General features: G+C 49.6%; 1 protein-coding gene across 1 annotated transcript; it reads left to right on the forward strand.

Moving 5' to 3' along the window:
• The first annotated feature begins 5,124 nt into the window (after window positions 1–5,124).
• On the forward strand, window positions 5,125–19,979 carry NEIL2 (nei like DNA glycosylase 2). Its single transcript, XM_067745335.1, has 5 exons — window positions 5,125–5,282; window positions 7,127–7,266; window positions 12,500–12,834; window positions 17,028–17,227; window positions 18,930–19,979. The coding sequence occupies exons 2-5, from the start codon at window positions 7,129–7,131 to the stop codon at window positions 19,289–19,291; spliced, it is 1,035 nt and encodes a 344-aa protein (XP_067601436.1). The 5' UTR covers window positions 5,125–5,282; window positions 7,127–7,128; the 3' UTR covers window positions 19,292–19,979.
• The last annotated feature ends 6,004 nt before the right edge of the window (window positions 19,980–25,983 follow it).

The following is a 25,983-nucleotide window of genomic DNA, read 5'->3' on the forward strand; positions in this document are numbered from 1 at the left end:
TTTAAAGAACAGAAAGCATAACTGCTCATCTCTGCTGACAAGTACTACCAGATAGTCCGTAACACTAAGCTGATTGAATTCCCGTCTTAGGCAGAGATGCTCGATTTAGGTTGCTCTGCACTCTTGGTATGGCTATCGGATAGCTGGTTACCTTGGGGCTTTTTTGACTATTTGAAAATGGCTCATGGGGTCCTATTGGGTGAATCTCTGGGTCCCGGGGGCTCTCGGAGGGGAACACTACCATACAATCACTTCCTGGAACAGATTCTGTACCCATTTCCCCCTGTGCTTCTGCTTCCTTGAAAAGTAAGGGAGGGACTTCCCTGGCGGTCCAGTGGTTAGGACTCCACACTTTCACTGCCAAGGACGCGGGTTCAATCCCTGGTCGGGGAGCTAAGATCCCACAAGCTGTGTGGCACGACCAAAAAAAAAAAAAGAAAAGAAAAGTAAGGGAGGAGCCCACCACTAGACACGGGATTCTGAGGTTTCAGAATTCTAGCCCAGGTTTGGCCAGTGTCTAGCTGTGTGACTCTGGGCATTTCACCAAACTGCTCTTCACCTCAGCAGCTTCATCTGCAAATGTTTTGGAGGAGGGAATCTTTAAGTTCTCTTTAAGCTCTAAGCAGTTGTGAGAGCAGAAATAATCCGAAATTATCCTTGCCATATCTGGTATCACGCAGGGAGCACAAGTCCCATGCTGGTTGGTGTCATGCTGTGAGGATGGTCAGGAAAAGACATGAAGAAATTCATCCCTGGGGTCACACTGATACAGCATCCAGGACTTTGGACCAGCAGCTCTGAAACCACAAGTTGAGCAAAGTGGCTCATCTCTCTGAGTCTTACATACTCTTGTTGGTACAGATGAAATCTCAGGGCCCCAAGATTTGAAAATACTCCCTCTGGAGACTCCGGATGGATGTTCTCCAAGCGGAAAATAGTACCTTTACTCTGACCCAAGTAATGAGGTTTAAAAATGTTTCAGAAGCTTTTCATCCAAATGAGCATTGCTTCTCAAAGTTGCTGCCTTGGAAACTACTAATTCCACTGTTTCAGCCACGGTGAAAACACAGGTTGGAACTCCCTTTAGAGGCTCTCCAGACCTGCTCAGATCAGCCTAAAAGAACCAAGCTTATTGCTTCTCAGCCACAAACAGAATTTGGGGGTCCCAAATAGAATTACATCACTTGACCAATTTTTGTCACCTGTCCTGATCCTAAACGCCCCCTTCAAAGAATAGAAATTTGCCATCATGAAGAGCTATTGAAGAAAGGACTGTAGGCACTGAAAGCTGATTTCAGTGGAGGAAGCAGATCGATGGGAAACATTTTCAGGTCTTTCACCACTGTCACACTGATGGGGACAGCATGCCATGCTGTAGCTGTGCTGTGTTTTCTTACGTCCATCAAATGACCTCACTACCCAGCTGCGTTGATGAGGTTTGAGAGGCGCTGCAGGTTATGGGACCGGAACAGGGTCCTGCTTGGAGAATGCTTGAAGAAAGTCTTTTCTGCAATTTGGGGCAATGTTTTTTTTTTTTTAAATTTTTGGAGTCCCAGACCTCTCTGAAAATGTAACAAAATCCATGACCACTTTCCTAGAAAGGTACACATATATGAGTGGTACACATACACCATTCACAATTTCAGGGGTTCTATGAACTCTGGAAACTTCTCCATATTCCCCAGGTTAAGAACACCTACACTCAGGCTCCAGTTTAGTCCAGGGCTGCAAGGCTGTGGTGGTCGAACTGACCAGGTCAGCTCCATCTGACCAGGGTGTCCTGGTACTTGGGACCCAGAGCAAACCTTGCCATTTAGCTATGAAGTAAAGCAGTGGGACAGTCCCAGGGCAGTTGTCAAGGCCCTAGGCCCCCCTGGAGGTCCTGCAGCCTAAAATCTAGCAGTTTGCACAGGGACAGGGCTGAGGAATTCCTGGTAGCCCCTTCCTTACAGGAGGGTTTGGGCCTGGAGTCTGTGGGAGTACAGGGGGGGTTACAGGACACGAGCTGCTAAGGACTGGGGGTAGTATTGCTGAGGTTTCCTTCCTCAGCTGACCAGAGCAAGTCGAATTGAAGGGAAATAACCCCACTAGGAAAAAGGATGCCTGGATTGGGAGGCCATGCCTGACTCATTTACAGATCATGAGGGGTTTCAGAGATCATCGGGTCCAAACCCTCTTGTCCCACCATCGTCGAGGGAAATTGCCCAAGGCCACAGAGCCGGTATGAGGAAGAGGGGCACTTACTGAGCACCTACCCTCACTAAGGAGGCCGAGACTGGCATAAAGATACCTCCCTTGCAGTTAATGCGCTCACCATTTGGGGGCGCCGGCGTTCTCTTCCTTGTGGCCTCCACAATGCAACAGCCTGATTTTCAAACATTCAATCTGAGACCACCCCGGAAACTGTGCTAAAAAAAGTACCTGCCACTTACCGAGCACTCCTGCAAATCAGCTGCGCTAGTAAGTAGCCTTATACATCCATTAAAACTTTCCTGTATCCTCACAACCACGTTTTGCACACGAAGGAGATACAGCCCATGGATTTTAAGTAGCTCCCTTAGGCCACAGAACTAGTACATGCAGAACCAGGATTCAAACCTGACTGCAGAATCTGAGTTTTTACACCGCCCCCCTGCCTCTCCCAAAGAGTGGAAACCTAAAAGCTGAAAACCCCACACAACCTGGGGTCCCACTCCAAGCTGAAGTCTTTCAACGTCTTTCTAGAAGTTGGGGAGAATCCTTGGTTCCGAATTCTCCAATTTAGACATGATGAAAGAAGGCCCTAGAACCACTGGAAAATAGGGCTCACCGTCCACAGTAACACATCCAAAAAAGAGGGACAACTGGAATGGACCCGGGAGCCTCATTCTCAGCTCTCCAGGCTCCCCAGGTGTTCCTAGAGACACATGAAACATCCTCCATGTGGTTCAGGACCCCAAGCTCATTCATTGGCAGTCTGATTCCTCACCACATCCTACTGCTTTTCTCCATCACATCCTTTCTTGCTTTAATCGATTTTCATGGTCATTGTAACTTTAATCCTGTTTAAGATGTCACCGGCACAAAGGGAGAGGGAGAAATTGGCTCCATGGCCCTTAGAAAACTGGGTGCTGACCCCCATTGTGCTGAGGCCCAGGCTCCTGTGGGCTTTGAGGTGGCCCCCCGTCCCCGTCCAGGACGCAACTAATAATAACTAAGAACATATTGATCTATCGCTACATGTCAGGCTAAGTGCTAAGAGATTTAGGTGAATCATCTCAGTAAATCCCACCATAGCCAGTGAGGTAGGCATTTCACTGCATTTTACAGACGAAGAAACTAAGGTATGGAAAGGTTAAATTACTCGCCCAGCTCTGCGCACTGAGAGGTGGGATTTGGACTCAGGTAGTCTGAGGCAGCAACAGTGTTCTTCACTGCTATCCTGTAGTTGCACTTCTGGAAGCTTGCCCTTCTCCAGGCAGATTCCCCAGCTCTATTGTCTTAGAATGGTGATTGCATACATTTGCACCGCACTTTACAGTTTATGAGTTTCGTATCTAAGACCTCATTTAGCCATTCATTCAAAGAATATTTACTAAGTGCCCACCAACTGCCAACCACCGTGCTGCTGAGTCCTCGCTGCTCCACCTTGTGTCCCTGGACCTCCAGCAGCAGCAGCAGCATCCGTGAGCTTGTGGGAAAAAGGCAAAATCTTGGGCCCTGCTACAAACCTTGCTTTGTGATATTTCCATAATAACACCATGAAATAGCTATCCCACTTCATGCTGAATAGATTCAGAGGTACTGTGACTTGCTTGTCTCCCCATAACTACTATTGAGGCAATATATGTAAGGAGCTTAGAACAGTGCATGTGCTCAGCAAACAACAGCTATGCTGTAAATGACAGAGGTAAGCTGTGAACCACGTGGTTGCTCAACTCTACAACCCTTCGGCCTCAGAAGAGCTCTCTTAGGCACCAGGCATTCAGTCCAAGAGGTGAGGCAAGGACTGTGTCTCTGGCTTCCTTCCCAGCTCAGCCAGAGTCTACAGAATGGGGAGTTAGGGGCTCCAGAAGCTACTGTTAGGGTGTGCTTGATCCTATAGCAGGTGGCATCCTGTGGTGGGTATGTTGTTCCCAGAAGACGCCAGGTACAGAAAGAGGGAGACCAGAAGGCCCGGGGGGGATGGAAACACCATCCCCTCAAACCTCATCCCCCCTCCAGGGCTCCTCTGTGCTGAGCACCCTCAGCACACAGACCTTCCAGCCTTCCTCTCCTCACTTCCTGCCCTAGCCGGTTCAGTAGAAGGGCCACCCGTACTGCTCCGGCTGGATCAGCAGGACACAACCTGGGGAGGGGCTGGGCCTGTCTCCCTGTGCTGGCCAAGACCTCCCCAGGGCCCTCTCAGCTATGGTCCCTGGTGCCTGCCATCCGGATCAGTTTCCCCAAACTTCCCTGCTGACTTCTTGGAAAGTGCTGGCTCCCCATCCTCTTTGGAGAATTAACAACAATGGAACATTCTTATTTTAAAATAGTCTACTATTTTATCTTTTGTATTGTCTGGAAAAATTTAATATTACCTTTAAAGCAAAATTTGCTTATGGTAAAAATTCAAATAATAATATTCAAATCATATAAAGTAAAAAAAAAAAATCCCACCCTTTAAAAACTTCATGAGATTTCTTGACAACCTGTTTCCTTTTCACAATTACCTCGCCGGGCTCGGAGGCCCAGCAAAACCAAAGGCTTGCCTTTGCCTGACCACCTAAAGTTCTCCTATTCAGCAACTTAATTTTCTCTACCTTCGTAAGACAATAAACGTTCCAAACGCGGTTTGCTTCTTCCCCCGCATCTGCTCAGACTCACTCTCTCTCCACCCTTAAGCCGCGACACTCGGCATTGGCCCAGCGTCCAGCGACCTCCTTAGGGGAGGAGCTCCGCACCCTCACCAGCTCTCCCAAGGGCGAGACCCGCCCCCCACTCCCGCCTCCCAGGACAGAGCCCCGCACCTGTTTGGACAACGAAATCCCGAACCCCACCCACGCAGGGCGAGCCCCGCCTCCTACGCTCACTGGGGGGCGGAGCCCCGAGCTACCCCACCCCCTCGAGGGAGGAGCCTCGCTCTACCCACTCCCCACCTCCAGTCAGAGGTCTGCTTCCCCCGCCCGCTTACGACAGAGTCAAGCGCGCACCCCGGGAGGAACCCGCGCGCACAGCGGGCGCCGGGTGTTCCACGGCCCGCGCGGAGGCGGTCTGCGGGCCTCGCAGGCGCTGGGGTCCCGGCGTCTGCGGGCGGGGAGCCGGTAAGTCCCGCCACGAGTCCCGCTGCGGCGTCGCGGGACGTGCGCGGGTGGGGAGGGGGCGGAGCGGCGCGTCCTTGGCTGTAGCGGGTCCACCTCCCCCGTCGGAAATGCAGGGCTTTCCCCAGCTTTACCCTCGTCACCTTGTTACCGGCGTGAAAACTGTTACCGAACCTTTTAGAAGCGTCCCTCATGGAAACCCGCAGCCCGGGTTGAATTTTTCTTTCTTTTTTGGCTGTTTACCACTTTTTAACATTCCCCCGCCCGCGACCGAGGCTCCTGCAGTGACCGTCAGTCCCGTCTCTGCGCCCGCTTCTCCCCCGCATCACCCCGAGAAGGCGCTGGGCAAAGCAGGCATTTTAGACTCTCCCGGGGGCGGCGGTGACGCCCTCTCCTCTGTCAGTGTGGTCCGCTAGCCAGCCCCTTACGCCGTTAACCCTCGGTTAACGAGGGTGCGCGGGGTGTCCCCTCGGGACCTGTGTCCCTTCGGCTTCTTATCTTTTAAGGCTGTGGTAGAGGCAGCTCGCTGCCCAGCTTTCCATCTCCATAAATAAAACCGAGAAAGAAACATGCCCTTGTGTCGGAAGATTTTAAGCATCAGAGGCATTTCAGAGGGGAGCTTTTCCAGAAGCTTCCACGGTTGGAGAGACCAGGGCGCAGAGCTGGTAGAGGATCAGGTCGGCTGCACTGTGGCCGGTCTTCCTGCAGCCCCGCAGTTTTGTCAGGAGAGCCTCTCGAGTGACTTGAAGGTCTGATTAGGGGCAATTGTACTACATTTTAGTGAGTTTAAAGCACCATCAAATTAAAAATACATATTATGGAACGTGCTGCTAATTAAACTCTGAGAAAGCATGGACTGTGAGAGGCACCGCCATTTCAGAGATTTTTAAATATTATTTAAAATTACTGAAATGCAGTAGCTACCACTGTGCCAGGAAACTGCTTAGTTCTTTGGGTTTTCATCATAACTTGCAGTCTTGTGCAGGTGAGGAAACAGGTAGATAAGTAGGGTAAGGGTGGGGGGAATGCCTTCTGTGTCTTAGAAGCTGGGGTGCCGAGCGCTCAGGCCCAAACATATGAATGGCTCCCATACAAGCTCGCAGTGAACTTGGATGATTTGGGCAGGAAGAGGTGGGGGTCACAGGTCATCCTACATCACGGTTAAAATGGAGCCCCAGCTGTTTCTCAGTTACCAGGGATAATCTTCTCTTGGTAAGCCGGATGTGGCGTCTCCCTGATCTGACCTGACATGACCCTGTGTCTGCACCTGTCATGATTCTGAGCCCTGCATTGTTGTCACATACGCAGTGCTGCTACTAGCAGGGTGATCCTGGCAGGGCTGGATCTGCGTCTGTGTCTGTGTCCCTTATAGCCTTCTCTACCTCGACCATCTCTCCTCTGAAAGAGGGGAGATAAAGCAGCAGCAGTGGGCTGGAATGATTGGTTTGGGGAGGCAGAAGGAGGACAGAGAAAGCCTGGAGATGAGTTAGGACCACAGTCCAGGAAACAAGTAACAAGGGTGGGCTCCCGTCCAGGCTGCCACAGGATCAAAGCGGAGGGCGCTTGTGGTGTGATGCCTGGCACACTGTTGGTGCTGCCTGAAGAAAGGCGAGAGGGGCTGGGATGGGGCAACGGTCCTCAGGAAGCTGGCTCACAGCCTGCCGCACCGGGGCTTTCTCTTTGATCCGACCCCCGCTTCCCAGCACATTCCCTTTTTGGCCGTATATGCTCTTAAAGTTGATGGCAAAAAACCCCCCAAAAAACGGCTGTGTGGAGCTTGGCACCCATCAGAAATGCTAGAGAAACCAGCTAAGTCAGTGGCCTCTTTTCCACATTTCTGCCTGCAGGGATGCCGGAGGGGCCGTCTGTGAGGAAGTTTCACCATCTGGTCTCCCCCTTCGTGGGGCAGCAGGTGGTCAAGACAGGGGGCAGCAGTAAGAAGCTGAACCCTGTGGGCTTCCAGTCCCTGTGGCTGCAGGACACCCAGGTGAGTTCGTCATCTTCTGATGGGCTCGTTCCACAGCCCACCCCAGCAGGCCGACTCCATCAGCACACCCTGTACCGCCCCTAAATTTATCTCAAGACTTTTCATGCTGTCACTTCCTGGAGCCTGAGGCGACCACGCTGGGACCCCACGCAGCTCCCCTTCTGACATTTCTCAGCCTCGGATGAGCAGCACAGTAGCCTGTGGAACTATAAAAAATACACGCGCATGAGCTGGGTATTCACATTCAGCGTCTGGAGTGGTGGTGATGACTCGGACAGACTGATGTGCACCTTGTTTGGAAACCGTGTTTAATTCTATGGGGCCAGCAAGGAGGTGAGGAAAGAGCATAGCCTTCTGATCTGGGTTTCAGCCTGACTCATCTTTGCTCTGAGCATGAGTCAGAATTCCCTAAGGCAGCAGTCCCCAACCTTTTTGCCACCAGGAACCAGTTTCGTGGAAGACAGTTTTTCCACGGATGGCGGGGGCGGTGGGGGGGGGGGATGCTTCAGGTGGTAATGTGAGCGACGGGGAGCTGCAGATGAAGCTTCGCTCGCTCTTCTGCCCGCCACTCCCCTTCTGCTGTGCGGCCCGGTTCCTAACAGGCTGCGGCCCGGCCGGTACCGGCGGTAGGGGACCCCTGCCCTAAGGGGCTTGCAGAGCTCTTTGTGGTCTGACTCATGCCTCCCTCTCTGGCCTGCAGTTCACCCTGCCCCAGATCTCTCTCCAATCATTTTGAACTATCTAGAGCTCCTCTCACAGTCCTTCATGGTGACGTGCTGCTCCCCTGTGCGGGCAGGTCTCCCTTTTTCTCCCAGCTCCACCCCCATTCCTGTCCCTTCATGTTACCATGGTAATTCCTAGTCTCCTTCTGGATTCAGCCTTGCCATCACGTCCTCTGAGAAGCCTGCCCTGCCTGCTCTGAGTTGGAGAAGAGACTCTGCTGTGCTTCCCGGGCACCCTGTACCTCTTGTTGGATGCTCACTGCTGAATTTGTCCTGCCTGTTGAGTGGAGGAGACAAGTAAACAGGGCGCAATATTGTATTCCTGGCACCTAACTGAGTGCTCGGCACTTAGGAGGCATTTGGTAATTGGCGGTAGAAAAACCAAGGATTTCTGCTGCTTCTTAGCTGTGTGTTTCTAAGCAAGTTACATAACTTCTTAGCTCTAGTGTCTGCTAGAGTTGTAAAATGGGGATAAACACCTACCAGTTAAAATTGTTGAATTAAGCCGACTTTATGCCTGGCACATAATAGGTGCTCAGTAAATACTAGTCTCTGTCTTCCACCTTGCCCTTCTCTCACACACAGACACACACACACACACACACACACACCTGGCACATAATAGGTGGTCAGTAAATACTAGTTCTCTGTCTTCCACCTTGCCCTTCTCTCACACACAGACACACACACACACACACACACACACATCTGGCACATAATAGGTGGCCAGTAAATACTAGTTCTCTGTCTTCCACCTTGCCCTTCTCACACACACACACACACACACACACACACACACACACACACACACCTGGCACATAATAGGTGCTCAGTAAATACTAGTTCTCTGTCTTCCACCTTGCCCTTCTCACTCACACACACACACACACACACACACACACACACACACACACAGGCTATAAAACCATTCTTGGTTAGAACTGGAAGTGGTCTGGAAGAGGTCTGCTACACCTTCATGTGTGTTTTCTGCATTTGGAGGTGGGGCTCAGGGAGGGGGAGCGGTTAGCCCAAGCCGACATAGCTAGCAAGGGACAGAGACTGGAGCACAGGCCCCCTGACCTCCAGGTTTGTGCTGTTCCCGTGAGAGCACCTGGACTCTTTGTCCAGACTGTCCTGCAGAGTTTGCAGGACAGGATTAATGTCCCTTTGCCTCTGGGTCCCAGTGGCCGGGATCTTAGCACCTGCCCTCACAGAGCTGGCTTGCAGAAAATATTTACTCAATAGCTGAGTGGACAGAAGAATGTGAGGCAAGGGAGCCTTGAGATGGATCTGGGCACTGGTTTCCCAGTAAACCAAGGCAGGGGTCAGTGTTGGGAGCCCAGAAGCCTAAGGGAGGTGGCCTTGGGGAGCTGCCTGGCATTTGGGTCCCCATCAGTGGGCTCCCTTTCTGTTTCTCTGTCCGTGGGTCCTATTCTCAGGATCTGAGAGTTGAATTTGGAAGTTTAGACCTGTGTCCCTAAATGGGAAGCTGTTAGGTAACAATGAATGGAGGAAGGGAGTGTGTGATTAAGGCCCAGCTGGGGGCCTCGACATAGAAGAGGTCCTGTGGCCTGGAGAAAAAGCCTTCATGATGGAGATGGGACTTGAGTTGGACCTTAAAGGATGGAGGACTTAAGTGGGTCAAAAGGAGAAGAAAGGGCATTTCAGGTTTGAGAATCAGTTACAGATTCAAACATGGAGGTGGAATGAGCAGGGTGGGCTCGTGAGGCAGAGGAAAATTGGCTCCACTCTGTGCTGGCTGTATATCTGGCATGGCCCTTCACTGTCCTTCCTTATGAGCTCTCCAGTTTCTGTGTCAGGAATTATGTATAATTGCTCATAACAGACTCAGAAGAGTGGCTTATACAAGTCAGGAGGTTTTTTCCCCCTTCCCATAATGGGAAGTCCAGAGGAGGCGGTCCAGGGTGGTGTAGGAGTGATGCAAGATCACTGGGGCCCAAGCTCCTGCTCTTCTCTCCCTGGGGTCTAGCCCTCATCCTCATGATGATGATGATAATAACATGGCAGCTGGAATTCCAGCCATTACATCCACATTCCAGGCAGGAAGAAAAGGCAGGAGAGAGCTGGAAACTGGTTCATCCATTTTAAAGAGATTTCCCGGAAACCACATTTGACCATTGCTGCACAATCTCACTGGCTTCCCCATCTGCAAGGGAGGCTGGGAGACGTAGGTTTTTAGCTGAGTATGTTGATGTTCCTGTAAATCAGTAAATTTGTTGGTAGGGAGAAGGGGAGAGAGGGATATTGGGAGGCAGCCAGCAGTTTCTCCACACTTGGTCCCATATCATCTTCTCTTTTGTTTTAGCCTCTCATTTTGCAGAGCACACACTCCAGAGCTGCCTAAGAAAGCATTAGGGGTGGGAGGTAAATACTGAGTCCTTTCCGCCTGTTAATGTTTCTGTCCCATCCTAGTCTGGGTGGGTGGGACATCTGGAGATCAAATCCCACTGTATACTTAGACTTCATATCAGTCCTCCAATTAAAAAATATGTACAGCTTTGTTGAGGTGTAATTCACATCACATCCAGTTCACCCATTTCAAGTGTACAATTCAGTTTCTTGACACAGAGTTGTGCAACCATCACCATCATCAACTTCAGAACATTTCGTCACCCCCAAAAGAAGCCTTGTGCCCATTAGTCCTTTCCCTTTCACCCCAACTCTCCACCCCCAGCCCTAAGCGACCATTTTACTCTCTTTTCTATCCTACAGATTTGCCTTTTGGGGGGGTATTTCACATACTTGGAATCATGCCATGTGTGACTGGCTTCTCTCACTGAGCATAATGTTTCGTAGGTTCATCCCTGTTACAACCTGTGTCAGAACTTCATTCCTTTTAAATCCTGAATTCCCTGAGGGAAGGAGCAGAGGCTCACTCCTCTGTGTGACCCTCAGCACCTAGCACACTGTCTGGCACGTTGTATAAACCCAGTTAGCAGTTAGAACTGAACTATCCATAGTGTCAGAGGAATTTAAAAGAGGGACGGCGGAAATTGCCATTGTTGGGAAGGGTGCAAGGGTCTCCTGACCTAGGCCTTTTGACCTGGTAAATGTTTTGACCTTGAGGGTCATCTGACATATTTTCATCAGCCTTATTCCAGCGTGGGTGAGTTGCACCGAGAAAGTGTTGCCTGGAGCAGATTCTCTCATGCCTGCTTAATTCCTTGCCCAGGTTTTTATGTGAGCTCAGTTAAGCCATTTCTGATGTGTGGCAGCAAACAACTGTGCTCAGATTTGCAGCTAAGCTATTCTGGAATTGTTTAGAAAGATAATGCCCTCTTTGGGGGAGAGGCCTTCAAAAGACTGCTCCAGTGGTTAACTTTTATACTAATTGACAAATTGGAGATCTCATCAGAACTGTGATCTTTAAGTACGTACCTTTGGGGGTCAAAATATCACAGGCAGTTCCATTATGAATGCCAGATGTTTGGTGTTTAGTTCTTGGAAAGACTGCCTGAATTTCGGGTCTTGCAGAACACGCTTATCCTGGAATCGGGCCATGTACACATTACCTGCCAGGACTAGCAATATGAAAATAGGATACTCAGCAGCTGGAACATTCTTTTACACACATTTTCTGTTTTCATTTTCTTCTACTGCAATCGTGTTGATCGTCATTTTTGATTGTGAGGTCTCGTGTGGCCATTCCTTCTATGAAATCCAATTTCGGGGGGACGGTGAGGGCTGCAGAATTTTACAGTGGGTCGTCTTCAGCTGCTGTCAATTTGCGTGTGGTGTGTGTGTGTAGGTATGCTGATTATTTCTAACAAAGAAAAAGTATTATGAATTGAATACAGGAATGACAATAAGTATTTACTTATTAGCTAATTCATGAAAAAATTGGGAGTATTTCCCCTCAGGTATTCTAGGGTGGCCCTGCATCTAGCGTGCATCTATTTCATTGCTGATCTGATTCTTCCACTTGCTTCTAATCACTTTGAAAACCATGTACTAAGTGCCCACGTGGCTGGAGCAAAAAGGAAAAGGCAAGTCCCAAATATTCAAGTTGGGAAAGTTTCATGGAAGAGGCAAGAGGGGAGACATTTGCGTTAGGATAAATGTCTGTATACACCTCTTCCAGTCTTCCCCGTTCTGGGTAAGACTCAGTCTGTTTTGACTGCAGTAACAGAATACCTCACACCAGGTGGCTTATTAACAACAGAAATTTATTTCTCACAGTCTGGAGCATGGAAAGTCCAAGGTCAGGGTGCCAGCAGATTCAGTGTCTGGTGAGGACCCACTTCCTGGTTTGTAGACAGCCATCGTTTTGCTGTGTCCTCATGTGGAAGAAGGGTTGAGGGAGCCCACTGAAGTCTCTTTTATAAGGGCACTAATCCCATTCAGGAGGGCTCTATCCTCATGACCTAATCACCTCCTGGAGGCCCCACCTCCAGACACCATCACACTGGGGGTTGATTTCAACACATGAATTTTGGGAGGACACAGATAAGTCTATAGCAGAGCCTTAGATCATGTTCATCTTTTTCTAGGTCCATGGAAAGAAATTATTCCTTAGATTTGATCCAGATGAAGAAATCGTGTCCCCTGGCAACAACCCACTGTCAGAGCCTCTACAAAAAGAGTGGAAGGAAGAGGCCGGGCACCACCAGGAAGTCTCTGAGCAGTCCTCCCGGTTCCCAGGAGGAGACGATGCTGTCCCCAGTGGAGGTGATGGTCTGCGGTGTTTGTGGGGAGACACCCCTGCAGGAGGTGCCGAGAGGTGGCTGCAGGTCAGCTTTGGCTTGTTTGGCAGCGTTTGGGGGAACGAGTTCTCCAGAGCGAAGAAAGCAAACAAGAGGGGTGACTGGAGGGACCCTGTTCCAAGGTAAGGCGTGGTTGAGCAGGCCGTGGGCTGTGACTGTCGGCAGCTGTGCGGGGTCTGTGGGGTTCGCCAGGGCTCCGCTGTGCGGGCCTGGGCCGGGCTCTGCGGGCAAGCTGGGTGGTCTCCAGCAGCCTGCCGCCTAGGAGAGAGAACCCACTCCTCTGCCCACTGAGATGGCAGGTCGACTGTGGTCTGCACCCAGAGAGGGATGGGGACCACCTGGCAGCTTAGAGAGCGGGGAGTACTTTCCCAACAAGCACAGCCCTTGAGGCTGGGAGGCCTCTGAACAACATTTTATGGCTTGACTAGTGCTCTCTGAATTTAGGGACAGAATTGCCCCAGTTTTCAGTCTGTTCATGTTGAGGAGAATATCGGTGCAGAAAACTCTATCCATGTTCAGGATTCTTTCCTTAGTGTAGATTCCCAGAGGAATCATTGCTGGTCAGAGAGAATGAACGTTCTTATTGGTAGCACTGAGTTTTTTGTGTACTTTTTATCAACTTGTAGGGGCTTTCGGACCTTGTGTGTTAACCTCTGTGATGTGTGGTGCTAGTGTTTCCAGCCTGTCTGTGTCCTTTGATGGTGTTTGTGCCTTTAGGCATTCAGGATTTTTAGTTTGTAGGTAGTGAGTGGTCAGTATTTTCCTTGATAGCTCTTAAGTTTTATCCTCTTGCTAAAAAAGGCTCCTTCTATCTCCAAATCAAAATACTTTTCTAGTTTCATAATTATATATTTTTTCATGTCCAGAACTACAGTCTTTGTTTATGGTATTATGTAAGGCCAGTAAGATGCTTGGGACAATAAAAATAACTCAGATCGGGAGTTCCCTGGCCGTCCAATGGTTAGGACTTGGCGCTTCCACTGCCGAGGGCCTGGGTTTGATCCCGGGTCGGGGAGCTAAGATCCCGCAAGCCGCATGGTGAGGCCAAAAACAAAGAGAGAGAGAGAGAAAAAAAGAAAACCTCAGACTGGCTTGAATGGTGAGATTCTTTTGACTCACAGACAGTTGACCCTTGAACAACACAGGTTTGAACCGCACGGGGCCACTTACACGGGGATTTTTTCAATAGTAATATTACATTGCTGCATGACTCACTCTGAGGTTGGTTGAATCCGTGGGTACGGAACCGTGGATACAGAGGCCGGCTGCAAGTTACGTGCGCGGATTTTCAACTATTCAGAGGGTCAGTGTCCCAACCCCCAAGTTGTTCAGGGGTCAACCACGTTAGAAGCTCAGAGGGAGTGCGGGCTGTGGCGTTGACGCAGGTCCAAGCCTCTGGCTTCACATTCTTGTGATTCTCCTGACTTTGCACTTTGCCACATGTTGCTTTTGTCCTTAGACCAGCAGCAGGAGACTCCTGCAGTTCCAGGCCTTATATCCACACAAGAAAAGAGGAAGAGAGGAGAGAGGGTCATTTCTAAAGTTCAGATGAGCAAGGAGAGCTTTCCCCGAAACCCCCAGGAAACCTCTCATGGCCCCGAAGCTGGCCTCGTTGGCTGATTCCGGACCCGGTCACCAGCCGGGGCGATTGGAACGCTCTTCCACTAACAAGGCTGGTCCTGCAGGCCTTCAGATTTATTGCCACACAGTGAACTCATGTCATTCACTTATTTTTGAATCTCTTCCTGTCACGTTATAACTCCTTCCATGTTGCATATTTTGCTTTGCCTGCCCTACCCCCTTTTTTTCTTTATTAGGCTTGCCTGAGTTTTATCTACTTTGTGGGTCTTTCAAATAATTAATAGTTTTGTATACTAACCACATGGAAGATTATTTCCTAATTTTTCAAATCTTTGAGTGTTTGTGGTCATCTTTTTTGGGGTTTTTTTGTTTTAATTTTTTTTATTGGATTACGATCAGGGTGGCAGCCTGTAAATTTTCTACTTTTGGCATCAAGATTTGCAGCCAAACACATAATTGATCTTTGCTTACGTTTTGTGTACATAAATGAAGATAGAATGTTCATTAAAAGTAAAACATTCTGACAAAAACCAAACAAACAAAAAAAGAAAAACATTCTGTAAATGTTAAGAACAGGTTATTGTTTTGATAGCTCAGCTTTTCTCTGTTTTTGTTTTTTGCGGTACGCGGTCCTCTCACTGTTGTGGCCTCTCCTGTTGCGGAGCACAGGCTCCGGACGCGCAGGCTCAGCGGCCATGGCTCACGGACCCAGCCGCTCCGCGGCATGTGGGATCTTCCCGGACCGGGGCACGAACCCGTGTCCACTGCATCGGCAGGCGGACTCTCAACCACTGCGCCACCAGGGAAGCCCTTTGCTTATTTTTTTTTGTTTAATATGCAAAACTTGGGAAGAGGATCATTGAAGTCCCCCAGGCTAGTTGTGGTTTTATAGAGTTTCTCCTTGTCTTTCGTTTTTGTTTCTGTGTTTTGCTGCCCTTGGTCCCAGGCATCAGGGTCCCTGACTCTCAAAGGTTCTTTGCAGCTTCATTATTAAACAATCCTGGACCCTGTCTCTGCCTTTAGCCCTAATTCTGCTTCTCTTTGATGTTAACAGTGCCACTCCATGTTTGGTTGGCTCACCCCCTGGTCTTTTTTCCACTTAGTTGTAGGTCTGTTTTTTCACTTATTTTAGGTATGCTTGCTATAAACAGTAAATAGCAGGCTTTTGTATCTCTTTAAACTCAGATGCAAACTCCTTGTTTTGAAATGGGGTAACTGTGCTATTTGGATTTTCTTTCATTTGTAGTTTTATTGTCCCTTGTTTTCTTTTTTCTGTTGGATTTATCACATTTCTTCCTTTTTTTAAAAATTAATTTTATTTTTGGCTGCATTGGGTCTTTGTTACTGTGTGCGGGCTTTCTCTAGTTGCAGTGAGCGGGGGCTACTACTCTTTGTTGCGATGCGTGGGCTTCTCATTGTGGTGCCTTCTCTTGTTGTGGCTCATGGGCTCTAGAGCACAGGCTCAGTAGTTGTGGCGCATGGGCTTAGTTGCTCCGCGGCATGTGGGATCTTCCCGGACCAGGGCTCGGACCTGTGTCCCCTGCGTTGGCAGGCGGATTCTTAACCACTGCGCCACCAGGGAAGTCTCTTTTCTTCCTTTTTTTTTTAAACCTCTGTTAATTTGGAAGTACTGCTATTCATCTTTATTCTTTTGGTAATAATATTATCTTTAAATGATATCTGTTTTTTTCCCTGAGTTAATAACTATCAAATTTTTAATAGTATTAAATTAATAATCTCTTCCCTATTATTAACAATGGTATTTTGCTCACTCTCTTTCCCCCCTCCATCTGAGATGAGACCTTTAAAATATTTCTACTTCTGTACTTTCCTGCCATTTCTACCCCATCTCTTGTGTCTGCTGAGATAGTTTAGAATTTTAGTTCCGTATTGTTAATTAACTACACTGTTAGTTATGTATAATTAAATTAATTAATATTAAAAACACACTAATATAGGTGTCTTTTTGTTCAGAGAATCCTTTCCTCACACTTGGATTACAGGTGCACTGTTATGATTGCAGGCCACTCGGATCTCACAGTAGACGTGACAGAGTCCAGTGCTAATCTTTCCATCCATCCTTTCCATCTCCCCTCCTCTTGAGATCCTTGCTGATTTAATTTCTGTTGGGATGTACTTTTCCTTGAGTAATTACCGCAGGTACTATGCGTAGGTGTTTTTCTGAGTCCTGTTCCTCTCAAGCTGTCCCTTTACTTTCACATAAGATACCACCCAGGTCAGATACGTGAGTCTTGGAGTCCAGCTGCAGCCCGAGTCTCTCCCCTCACAGAGTAGCCCGTTATTGCTTATCAGGGTTCATGAGGTTTCTCCTGTGTCCCTGGTGGGGGCGGTGTGTGTATGTGTCTTTCTTGGTAGATCTTGCCCGGGACTGGGAGAGGTGCCTACCTGGCATCAGTTTCTCTGTCCTCCTTCCTTAACAAGCCCTGCTTTGTGCCATAGCCACACCTCCTGGACTTGAGACTTTTCTGTACGTCCCAAGTTGTCTTCTGCCAACACGTATTGTTATTATCAGAAAAAAGGGGAGAGTAGACATTTTCTTTTAATTACTCCATTTGGCCGTGAGAGTTTAACAATTCTGGCAGAGCCATCCCTTTTCTCCTCTGGGACCTTAGCTTCCCCAGATTATCCTGAGCGGAGTGGGAGCTGTGTGTGCACGTGTGACCTGATGCTGCTGTCACAGCCCTGTGCACTGTGACCTCTCCTCTCTTCCCAGGCTGGTCCTGCACTTCGGCGGGGGCGGCTTCTTGGCCTTCTATAACTGTCGGATGGTGTGGAGCTCCTCTTGCCCGGTGGTCAGACCCACCTCTGACATCTTGTCGGAAAAGTTCCATCGAGGACAGGCCCTGGAAGCTCTGGGCCGGGAGCAGCCCGTCTGCTATACGCTGTTGGACCAGAGATACTTCTCAGGCTTAGGTATGGCTGATGGCAGAGGGTGGTCCTGCTGACCGACCTAATGAAAAAGTCCCTCGTCCAGGAGGCAGGAAACTGGCACCCGCCACTGGTGTCAGTGATGCTGGACGATCACCTGGGCTCCTTAGCTCCACGTCCCTCGTTTTTAAAATGAGGGAGTAGATCAGGCCATTTCTAACTTCTCTCCTACCCTAATTATATTATCAGTCGTAGTCTGCCTGATAGCCACATTGGAGCATGACCTTCTAGAGGGCAGGGATCACATCCCCTCCATCCTTTTTTTTTTTTTAATTTATTTATTTATTTTTTTTTTGTTTGTTTTTTGCGGTACACGGGCCTCTCACTGCTGTGGCCTCTCCCATTGTGGAGCACAGGCTCCGGACATGCAGGCTCAGCGGCCATGGCTCACAGGTCTAGCTGCTCCACGGCATGTGGGATCTTCCCAGACCGGGGCACGAACCCACGTCCCCTGCATCAGCAGGTGGACTCTCAACCACTGCGCCACCAGGGAAGCCCTAATTTATTTTTTAATTGAAGTATAGTAGAACAAACGCAGACCCTGCACCCAGAGGAGCACAGGCTTCCAGGAGCAGCCTTTGGGGTAAATTAGCAAGAGAAATGCTGTGTAACCGGCTGTTGTTACAAACGATAATCAGAACACCCGACATTTTTCAGGTGACTCCACTGTGCTAGGTACGTGGGTTCATCCTTACTGCTCTTCCTCAAGATGGCCACTTACTAGTTTTCCCTTCATTCAGATGAAGAAACTAAAGCAAAAGACACATTGCTCTAAGGGCACAGCTGAGATATGAAGCAGGTAGTCTGCTGGCGAATTTTAGAGAGAAATTTTGTGTGACTGTGAAGCTCTTGGAAAGAGCAGCCTTTTCACCTGTCCATCTGCTCCACACATGCCAAACGCCTGGCCTCCACCGAGCTCACCTTCTCTCCTGAAGGAGAGGGTTGTTTAGTGACCCAGCAAGCATGGACTCAGCCCCCTGGAGCTAAAGATAGACTATGATAAATGCCTAGTAGAGGTTAAAGAAAGTGCACTGTTGGGACATTTTGAAGAAACTTACTGATTCAGGAAGGAGAGGTCGAGGTTGACTTCACAGCAAATGAGGCAGGAGTAGGAAAATAATATAATAGTACCTCCTAAACACTTTCTATATTTCAGGCATCATGCTTGACATTTTAAATAATAATAACAGCTAGTATTTATTGATTCCTCTCTACGTACCAGCACAGTGCTCAGCATTTGTATGTGTGTGTGAGAATTCTCATTTACTGCCCACGAAAACCGGGGAACCTACCCCCGCTTTACAGACCAGGAAACGGAAGCCTCAAGAAGGCAGGGAATTCACCAGGGTCAGGTAGCCGGGATCTGGTTGGGCCGGGATTCACAGCCAGGCACTCAGGTCCGGAGCCCATTTTGTTAATCTCTTTGCTGTAACATGGGCCACGCGTGAGTTTTATGTCATTTTGTCTTCACAACAACCTAAAGGGTAAGTGTTAGCAACTACTTCGCAGACGGGCCGGATGATTCAGTGTGAGGCTTGCCCGAGAGCTTCTCGGCCACACTGGATCTTCCTGAGATGCTCTCCGCTGCCATCGTATCAGCTGCACTCTGTTTTGTTAATTATGTGGCCAGCTTTCCTTATGGATGTGTCCTTTTTCCTTCCCTTGTCCCCTCCCTGCCTCCTTCCAGGGAACATCATTAAGAACGAGGTCCTGTTCAGAGCTGGGATCCACCCGCTTTCTCCCGGCTCACTCCTGGGTCTTCCGCGCCTCGAGGCCCTGGTGGACCACGTGGTGGCCTTCAGTGCAGGCTGGCTGCGGGGCAAGTTCCAGGGCAGACAGCAGCACACGCAGATCTACCAGAAGGAGTGGTGCCCTGCTGGGCACCAGGTTGTGAAGGAGGCACTGGGACCTCCAGGGGGCTTCCAGAGGCTCACGTGGTGGTGCCCCCAGTGCCAGCCCAGGTTGTCGCTGGACGAGCCAGAGCAGGTGCCGCCCTCCTCGGGTGCTCGGGCCCCTTCTACGCAGAGCCTTGCCCTTGAGGGACCGTGATGTCTGAGTGTCGCCACAGCAGTGGTGGGCAGGTTTGGGACTGGGGACAGGAATTGGGGGAGTGGGGTCGGGATGCCAGTGCTGTTGGTGTTCATCTCACCGGAGTTCAGGCTGAGGCAGTTTCCACAGGGTCCGATTTTGTTCTTTTCTAGTTCTAGTTAATTCTTCCTATCTAATCCCACCACTGTTGACAGATGAGGCAAATCGCGATGGCAGTTAAGGGGAAACCTCCCGGAGTGACAGTGGGGCGGCGAAAATGAGAGCCAGTGGAAGACAGCTGAGCCAGCATCGCTTTGCAGGGGTTTGGTTTGGTTTGGTTTGGTTTTGGTTTTGAAACATTGGCTGGTGTTAAGTCCCTCCATTTGAGAACCAGGAAAAGGGAATTATCCTTCTTGGTTCCCCAAGAGGGATCCAGGGATGAGGGAGGGAGTAACAGGAGAGTGTTGCTCAGGTTCAGCCTCCTGCCTGGACCCTTCCCATGGGACAGAGATGCCAGGAGAAGGAGGGGAAACGGGGGGACCAGGGAGCTGGCCCCCTTCCCGGTGTGTCCATGGGCTTTAGAAAAAAGCGACTTGTTTCCTCCCCAAGGTGACGTGTTTGTGACAGTTGACATGCTCAACAGTGCAGGAATCCAGGTCGTTAGCAAAACCTAGAAGAAACCAGGACATGAAAATAAAGCTCTTTGTTACTTTGTGTTGTCACCTTTATTTGGCAGTAAAGGTTCTTTCACTGTACATAACTGAGCTCTTTGTGAAGATGCTGTTTAGGACTTGTTGGGTTGGTCGGATGGATCCATTTAGAAGGAGCAAGGCAGGGAGAAAGGTGAACATGCACCCTTATACTTGTCTGTCTTAAGTCACTAGGAGTTGTCCACAGCGGGGAAAGCCACCTTATGGCAGGCATTAGCTCAGGGCCAAGATGGTACCCAGACAGGCCATTTCCCGTAAGTCAACATCTGTCAGGGTCTGGAGTACAAGAGGGGGGTGGGCTGGACAGGCATCACAGCCTGCATGCGGGTGGGCACCCACTGCGATTGGTAGAAAAGGGGAAATGCTGTTGCAGTTGCTGAGAAAAGCAGCAACACAACTAGAAACAGCCGTGGGTGTGGAAAGAAGAAGAGATGGGAGGGTCACCACGGTGATGGGCTCTTACGCGTCAGCTGGCTGGATGTGAAAACGAGGGAGGGAGGGGGCTGAGAGCTGGAGGAAGCTGCCCCCACCTCGCCACTGAGACAGTCACGGGAGCTGAGCAGGTTCCGTGAGGAGACAGTCAGACCCTGTGTGCTGAGCTTGAGGCACCTGCACCTAAGTGGGGGGACAACACACCCAGGAAATGGGCCTGGCTCCCCACAAGTGCAGGCTTGCAGGTATGGATTTGGGAGCTTTCCTCACAGCTGAGGGTCGGTTCGAGAAGGTTAACAAGGCGATCATGCGGCATGAGAAGGATGGAGGTCACAGGGGAACCTTTAGAAGGTCTTTTGTTCAAGGGGCAAGAGAAGACAAGCCAATGGAAGATCAGATAAAACAGGAGGAAGGAACTTCGGGGGGCAGCCAGTGGTGCACACGTCGGAGAAGAGGCCTTCGAGTTTGACGGTTGGTTGAATTTGAGATCATGACCTCGATTTGGTCGAATTTGAGGTCATGACCTTCAAGAGCCATTTGTGTGGAGTGGTAGCCAGGCTGCAGGGGCTGAGGACTGGGTGGGAGCCCAGGGATCAGTGAGTGTGCTCTGCTCTTCAAGAAGGTTGTCCTTGAGGGACTTCACTGGTGGTCCAGTGGTTAAAACTACGAGCTCCCAATGCAGGGGGCCAGGTTCAATCCCTGGTCAGGGAACTAGAACCCACATGCATGCTGCAGCTAAGAGCCCACATGCCACAACTTAAAAAAAAAAGATCCAGCGTGCCGCAACTAAGACCTGGCGCAGCCAAATAAATAAATGTTTTTTTAAAAAAGGTTGTCCTTGAAAGAAATGAGAAAGGGGGTCAGGGAGGGAGAGTGATGAAAGGATGGGTGTGATGTGAGGATTCGGGTGTGATCGGGTGAGGGGAAATCCAGGAGGGAGAGAGACACCAGCGCCAGCACTTAGAGACGCCTGGGCTCCGGTGGGGAAAGAAAAGTAGACCCAGAGAAAACCAGCTGGCACAGAGTAGGAGTGGGGAGGTTTGTAACAGCTACGAGGGGAAGTTAGAGCCGCTTAGGGCTCAAGGGAGGGTTATAGAGCCACACTAGAGACCAGAGTAGTCGCTCCGTTTCCCAACTTTGTACAGCAGTCTCCAGTAGCTTAGGGTCAAAACCAAAGAGGGATGCTGGATGAACCCACAGTTGAAGGTCGTCAGGGTATGAACGGTAGAAGTCCAAGAGGGCAAAGGAGAATCCTTATTTTTTTAAGTTGTTTAAAATTATTTTAAAAAATACATCAAAAGATTCAAGCCATACAAAAGATTATAGAGCAAGACATGGAAGAATAATCCTCAGTCTACCCTGTCCTCTTAGGAGCTGACATCATTTCTCTGACTTCAGTCTGTATTGGGGGAAAATAGTAGCACCTAGCAGTTGAGTTGTAAAGGCTGATGGCCGCACCATGAGTTCTGCATCGGAACTGCATAGACTGGGTTCCGCATGGAAGCAGCGGGGAAGCGGAAACGTGGACTGCCAACAGAAAGCACAGCTACTGCAGCCCTCTGCGAGGTTATCATTCATCCTGGCAGGAGGCTCTCGGCGGAAAGTCTCAAGTTACTTCTGCAAAGGGGAAAGGCAGGGATAGCAGAGGTGGGCTGAATGAGGGTTAAGAGAAGAGGATGGTGGTACAGAACCTACAGGGCTGGCGAGGTGAACAGTGGGAATGACTCCTGTGGCCTGCGTGCCTGTTGGACGTAAGGAAAGGCTGCAGTTGAGGGATGGGGTACAGAGTCAGCGAGTCCCGGTTTCACTTAGAAGGGAGAGAGGTGATGCATTTGGACTCAGCAGATTCCAGGGTAAAGAGTTACTTATGAGCTGGAGTTTCATGATTACTGACGTTGTAAAAAACTTGCAATTTTGTGTGAGGTTTCAGTGGCCTTAGCCATCTAAAATATTTTTTAAATGCCTCCTAAATGCTAGTTCTGGGAATACAATGATAAACAAGGAAACTTCTGTACTAGTAGGAGGAGGCGGGCTTGTTACAACAGAGTGTTAGAAGCACTTTAGTAGGTTATTGTAAAGTGCTTTTTTGTGGGGGGGGGCGGGGGATTGGATAGGTGACTGCCTGTCTGTGTTCTAAAAGTTCCAGTACAGTCCCTATTTCAAGCCCTGATATTTAATAAGAAGTAATGGAGACTTCTTAAGTGGCAAGTACTGTGTCAGGTACCCTGTTTAGACACTGTCCCTGACCTTGAGGGGTTCAAGGTGAGGTGAAGAGTCAGACAAGGGATAATTAACATACAGAAAGTTCAGGATGAGAGTGACCGCTGAACATCATTGAAGTACTGAGGTTTGTGGAAATAAAGACCACCAAAATAAGAATAAGCAAGTGAGGCCCTTTATTCAGAGCTTGCTATAGCAAGGGCATCAGCCCCCACCACTTGCATGTGGCAGAAACTCAGAGGCAGGCAGGGAGTGGGAAAACTTTATCAAAAAAGAAAAAATGAACTCATCATTGTGCTCTGATGGGAGGAAGTTGGCAAGGGGATGCTGGAAGCAGACTAACTCGAAGTGGGCTGTCTTACGTGATTGGTTTGGGGAGCATGTTTGGCTTTCTGTGGTTGGTCCTGAGTTGGAAGTGGAGGCAAAGAATACAGAAGCAATTGATCAAGTCCTGACTATTCCAGGCCAGTTGGTGCAGAGGCTGTGGGACAGAACTGTGATACTGTATATGGTCTGGTCACTGTCTGTCTGTCCATTCCCACAGTCTCTGGCTGGGCACCTGGACCCGACTGCGGAGCTGAGGGAGGCTCCAGCTGTGCCTAGTAAACAGCAGCACCGTGCCAGATGCTTCTGTCTCTCCCTCTTTGGGAGGGAGATGGAACCTCACCTACTTTGTCTCTGTTATTTCCAGTGTCTGCCACATTGTTGTCGGTGCTCAGTGGGTGTTTGTTAAATCTGAAGAACAGATAAAGGAGAGGCCAGGGAGCTTCAGAAGAGGGTTCCTGAAGCAGGGGAGTCCACCTGAGCTGTAATGAAGGCGTGGCAGGTAACTTGGTGAGGACGGAGGAAGGGCATTCAGGGCAGGTGAATTACTTGAGTCCTGGGGTATGAACTACTGTGGCCTGTGTGGTGAGTGCTGCCAGGGCTGGATCAGGGTTTGAGAGTTGTCGAGTGACTGAATAGGAGGCTGAAATCCAAAGGGAATGTAGGTGACAAATGATGGGAGGATTTTTATTCTATGCCAGAATTCTCAGATTTTATCTTGAAAGGCATTTCCTTTGTGCAATTTAAAATTGAAAGAAGGGCATGTTTTTTCTACAGGGTCCTTTTAACAGGCAGGGGAGTGCTAAAACTCTTAGCTTTATGTCTTCTGGCCAAAAGCAGTATGCAAGTAGAGATATAAAGTTATAACTTGACAGAGTTTAAAAAAGGACCAAACATCAGATACAACGCAAAGAAATTGTAGGTAAATGAGTCAGTTCTCAGCGAAGCTCCCTTCAGTCTGTTTTTCTGTGTTGCCAGACTGGACTCGTGGAACCAAAGTCAAGAAGCCCACAGGGTCTCACCTTAAGCTAATTAAAATCATAATACCTTATAAAATAAAACTGAAAGATTGAGATTACTCAAGCTGTTACATGGGAATGGATAGAGAGAGAGAGATGGTAAACTGACCTGTAACAGTTTGAGAGAGAAGGTGGGGCTTGAACCTCGCCGGAGCAGAGAGGAAAGATTAAGAGGAGAGATGTTTGTTTCTTGGATTCCAGAGAACTGTTGAATGACTTACAAAGGGCAGGTGTAGGGAGAGAAAGGAGGAGTTAGGGATGACATTTGGATTTTATAATTAGGCAACTGGGAGGCGGTTAGTGCCATTCACAGGAGAAGCAGTCTCAATGGGAGAGAGAGTCCAGTTAGGGCAATGTTAAGTTTGCAATGCTGAGGGGACATCAAAGAGTTGCACTGTTCTGGAGGCTTGGGGGTATGTGAGCAAACAAAACAAAGTCTGTCGTCATTGAACTTATATTCTAGCAAGGAAAAACAGACACTAAACATCGTAAGTAAACTATGTATTTTATATCAGAACGTGATCAGTGCTGAGATAGGCTGGGACCTGAGACCCTTTCCTGTAGTGCTTGCACCCGGACAAATGAGCAACAGAATACAAAGAAACTATAAGGGACTAAAAATAACTGCGTGGGCAGTTGGGGCAAATCCTGAACAATAAGATACAAAAAGACCAAAACCCAACTGGCACTTCTGAGGCGCCAGGAACAAAAGCAGGTACTACATGATCCCTGCACACAGTACCACCGAAGGGGTGGGCAGACCACCTAAGCCGCCCCTGCGGCCCCACCCACCACCCACTGATCTGCCTCTACCTCCCCCCCATTTAAGGAACAAGCTCTCCCCCCTTCAGAGAGTGAGCAGGGGAACCGGTTACTTGTCTTCACTCCTTGGAGTCCCAGTAACGCCTTGCCTGAATTCCTGATCTGGCTTCATCAATTTCTATTGACTAAAGAGTCCAAAGACCTTAGTCAGTAACACTAGGACGGGAAAGACTAGAGCAGGCCGGGGAGTCAGCAGTGGTGAGGGTGGGGCAAGCTGTAGTATAAAACAGTGTGATGGGGTGGGGCCTAAATGAGGTGAGGGTTCAGCGAAGACTTGAAGGAGGCGAGCGAGTTAGCCAATTGCATATCCGGGGGAAAAAATATTGCAGGAAGAAGGAAGTGTAGACAAGTCCTGGGGCCAAGGAGGGAGGGGTTTGAAAATGCAGGTGAGACGTAATGGGGATGGAGGGCTATTCGTGCAGAGCTTTTAGACCCTCGTGGGGACTTTGGCTTTTACCGAGTAAAATGGACAGATACTGCAGGGTTTTTAGGCAGTGATGAGAGCTGCCTTAATTTTTAAAAGGATCACTGATTGCGGTGTTAAAATAGATTTGGTGGTTGGGGTAGCACGTATTTTTCCAGGGCTTGTGAGTGCTCTAGGATCGAGATAAAAATTTCCACATCACCCTTTGATAGGCCGTAGAAACGCTTCAGATCCTTTTTTGGGACAAAATTTACGTGCTCGAAGCCTCAGGCTGATTGCACCCATTCGAGGCGCGGCTGTGAGCCGAGCGCGTCCCGGAAGAGCTAATCTGCCTGGCAGGACAAACACGTGGAGGGCTTAGCGGGCTCTGGCCCGCTGGGCTCTCAGCTAAAGCCCGTTCGGAGCCAGCCTCCCACGCACTGAGCTCCGCCTCGGGGGGCTTCTCAAAGTCTCGGTTCGCTCCTCCAGCCCTGCACTGGGAAAACAGAGGAAAGCAAAGGCCCGCCCCCATTAGGAGCACCAATCCCGCTCGCCTGCCTCTTTCTCTCCCTCCAATTAGCTTCTAGAATGTGGTCCTCACGCCAGACACATCCCGCCGCCGATTGGCCGGCATCTTGCTGGTGCGAGCGGCCCAGGCCAATCAGCGCTCGCCAGTCCACCCCGCGAGCCCACGGGCAGCGGCGCGAGAGACCGAGGCCAGTTGAAGTTGGCTGGGAAGTGGGCGTGGCGCCGCCGCGCGGGGCTCGCCTTCGCCGCGCTGGG

Source organism: Pseudorca crassidens, chromosome 7, assembly GCF_039906515.1.
Source record: "Pseudorca crassidens isolate mPseCra1 chromosome 7, mPseCra1.hap1, whole genome shotgun sequence".
In the NCBI taxonomy this organism is placed as follows: Eukaryota; Metazoa; Chordata; class Mammalia; order Artiodactyla; family Delphinidae; genus Pseudorca; species Pseudorca crassidens.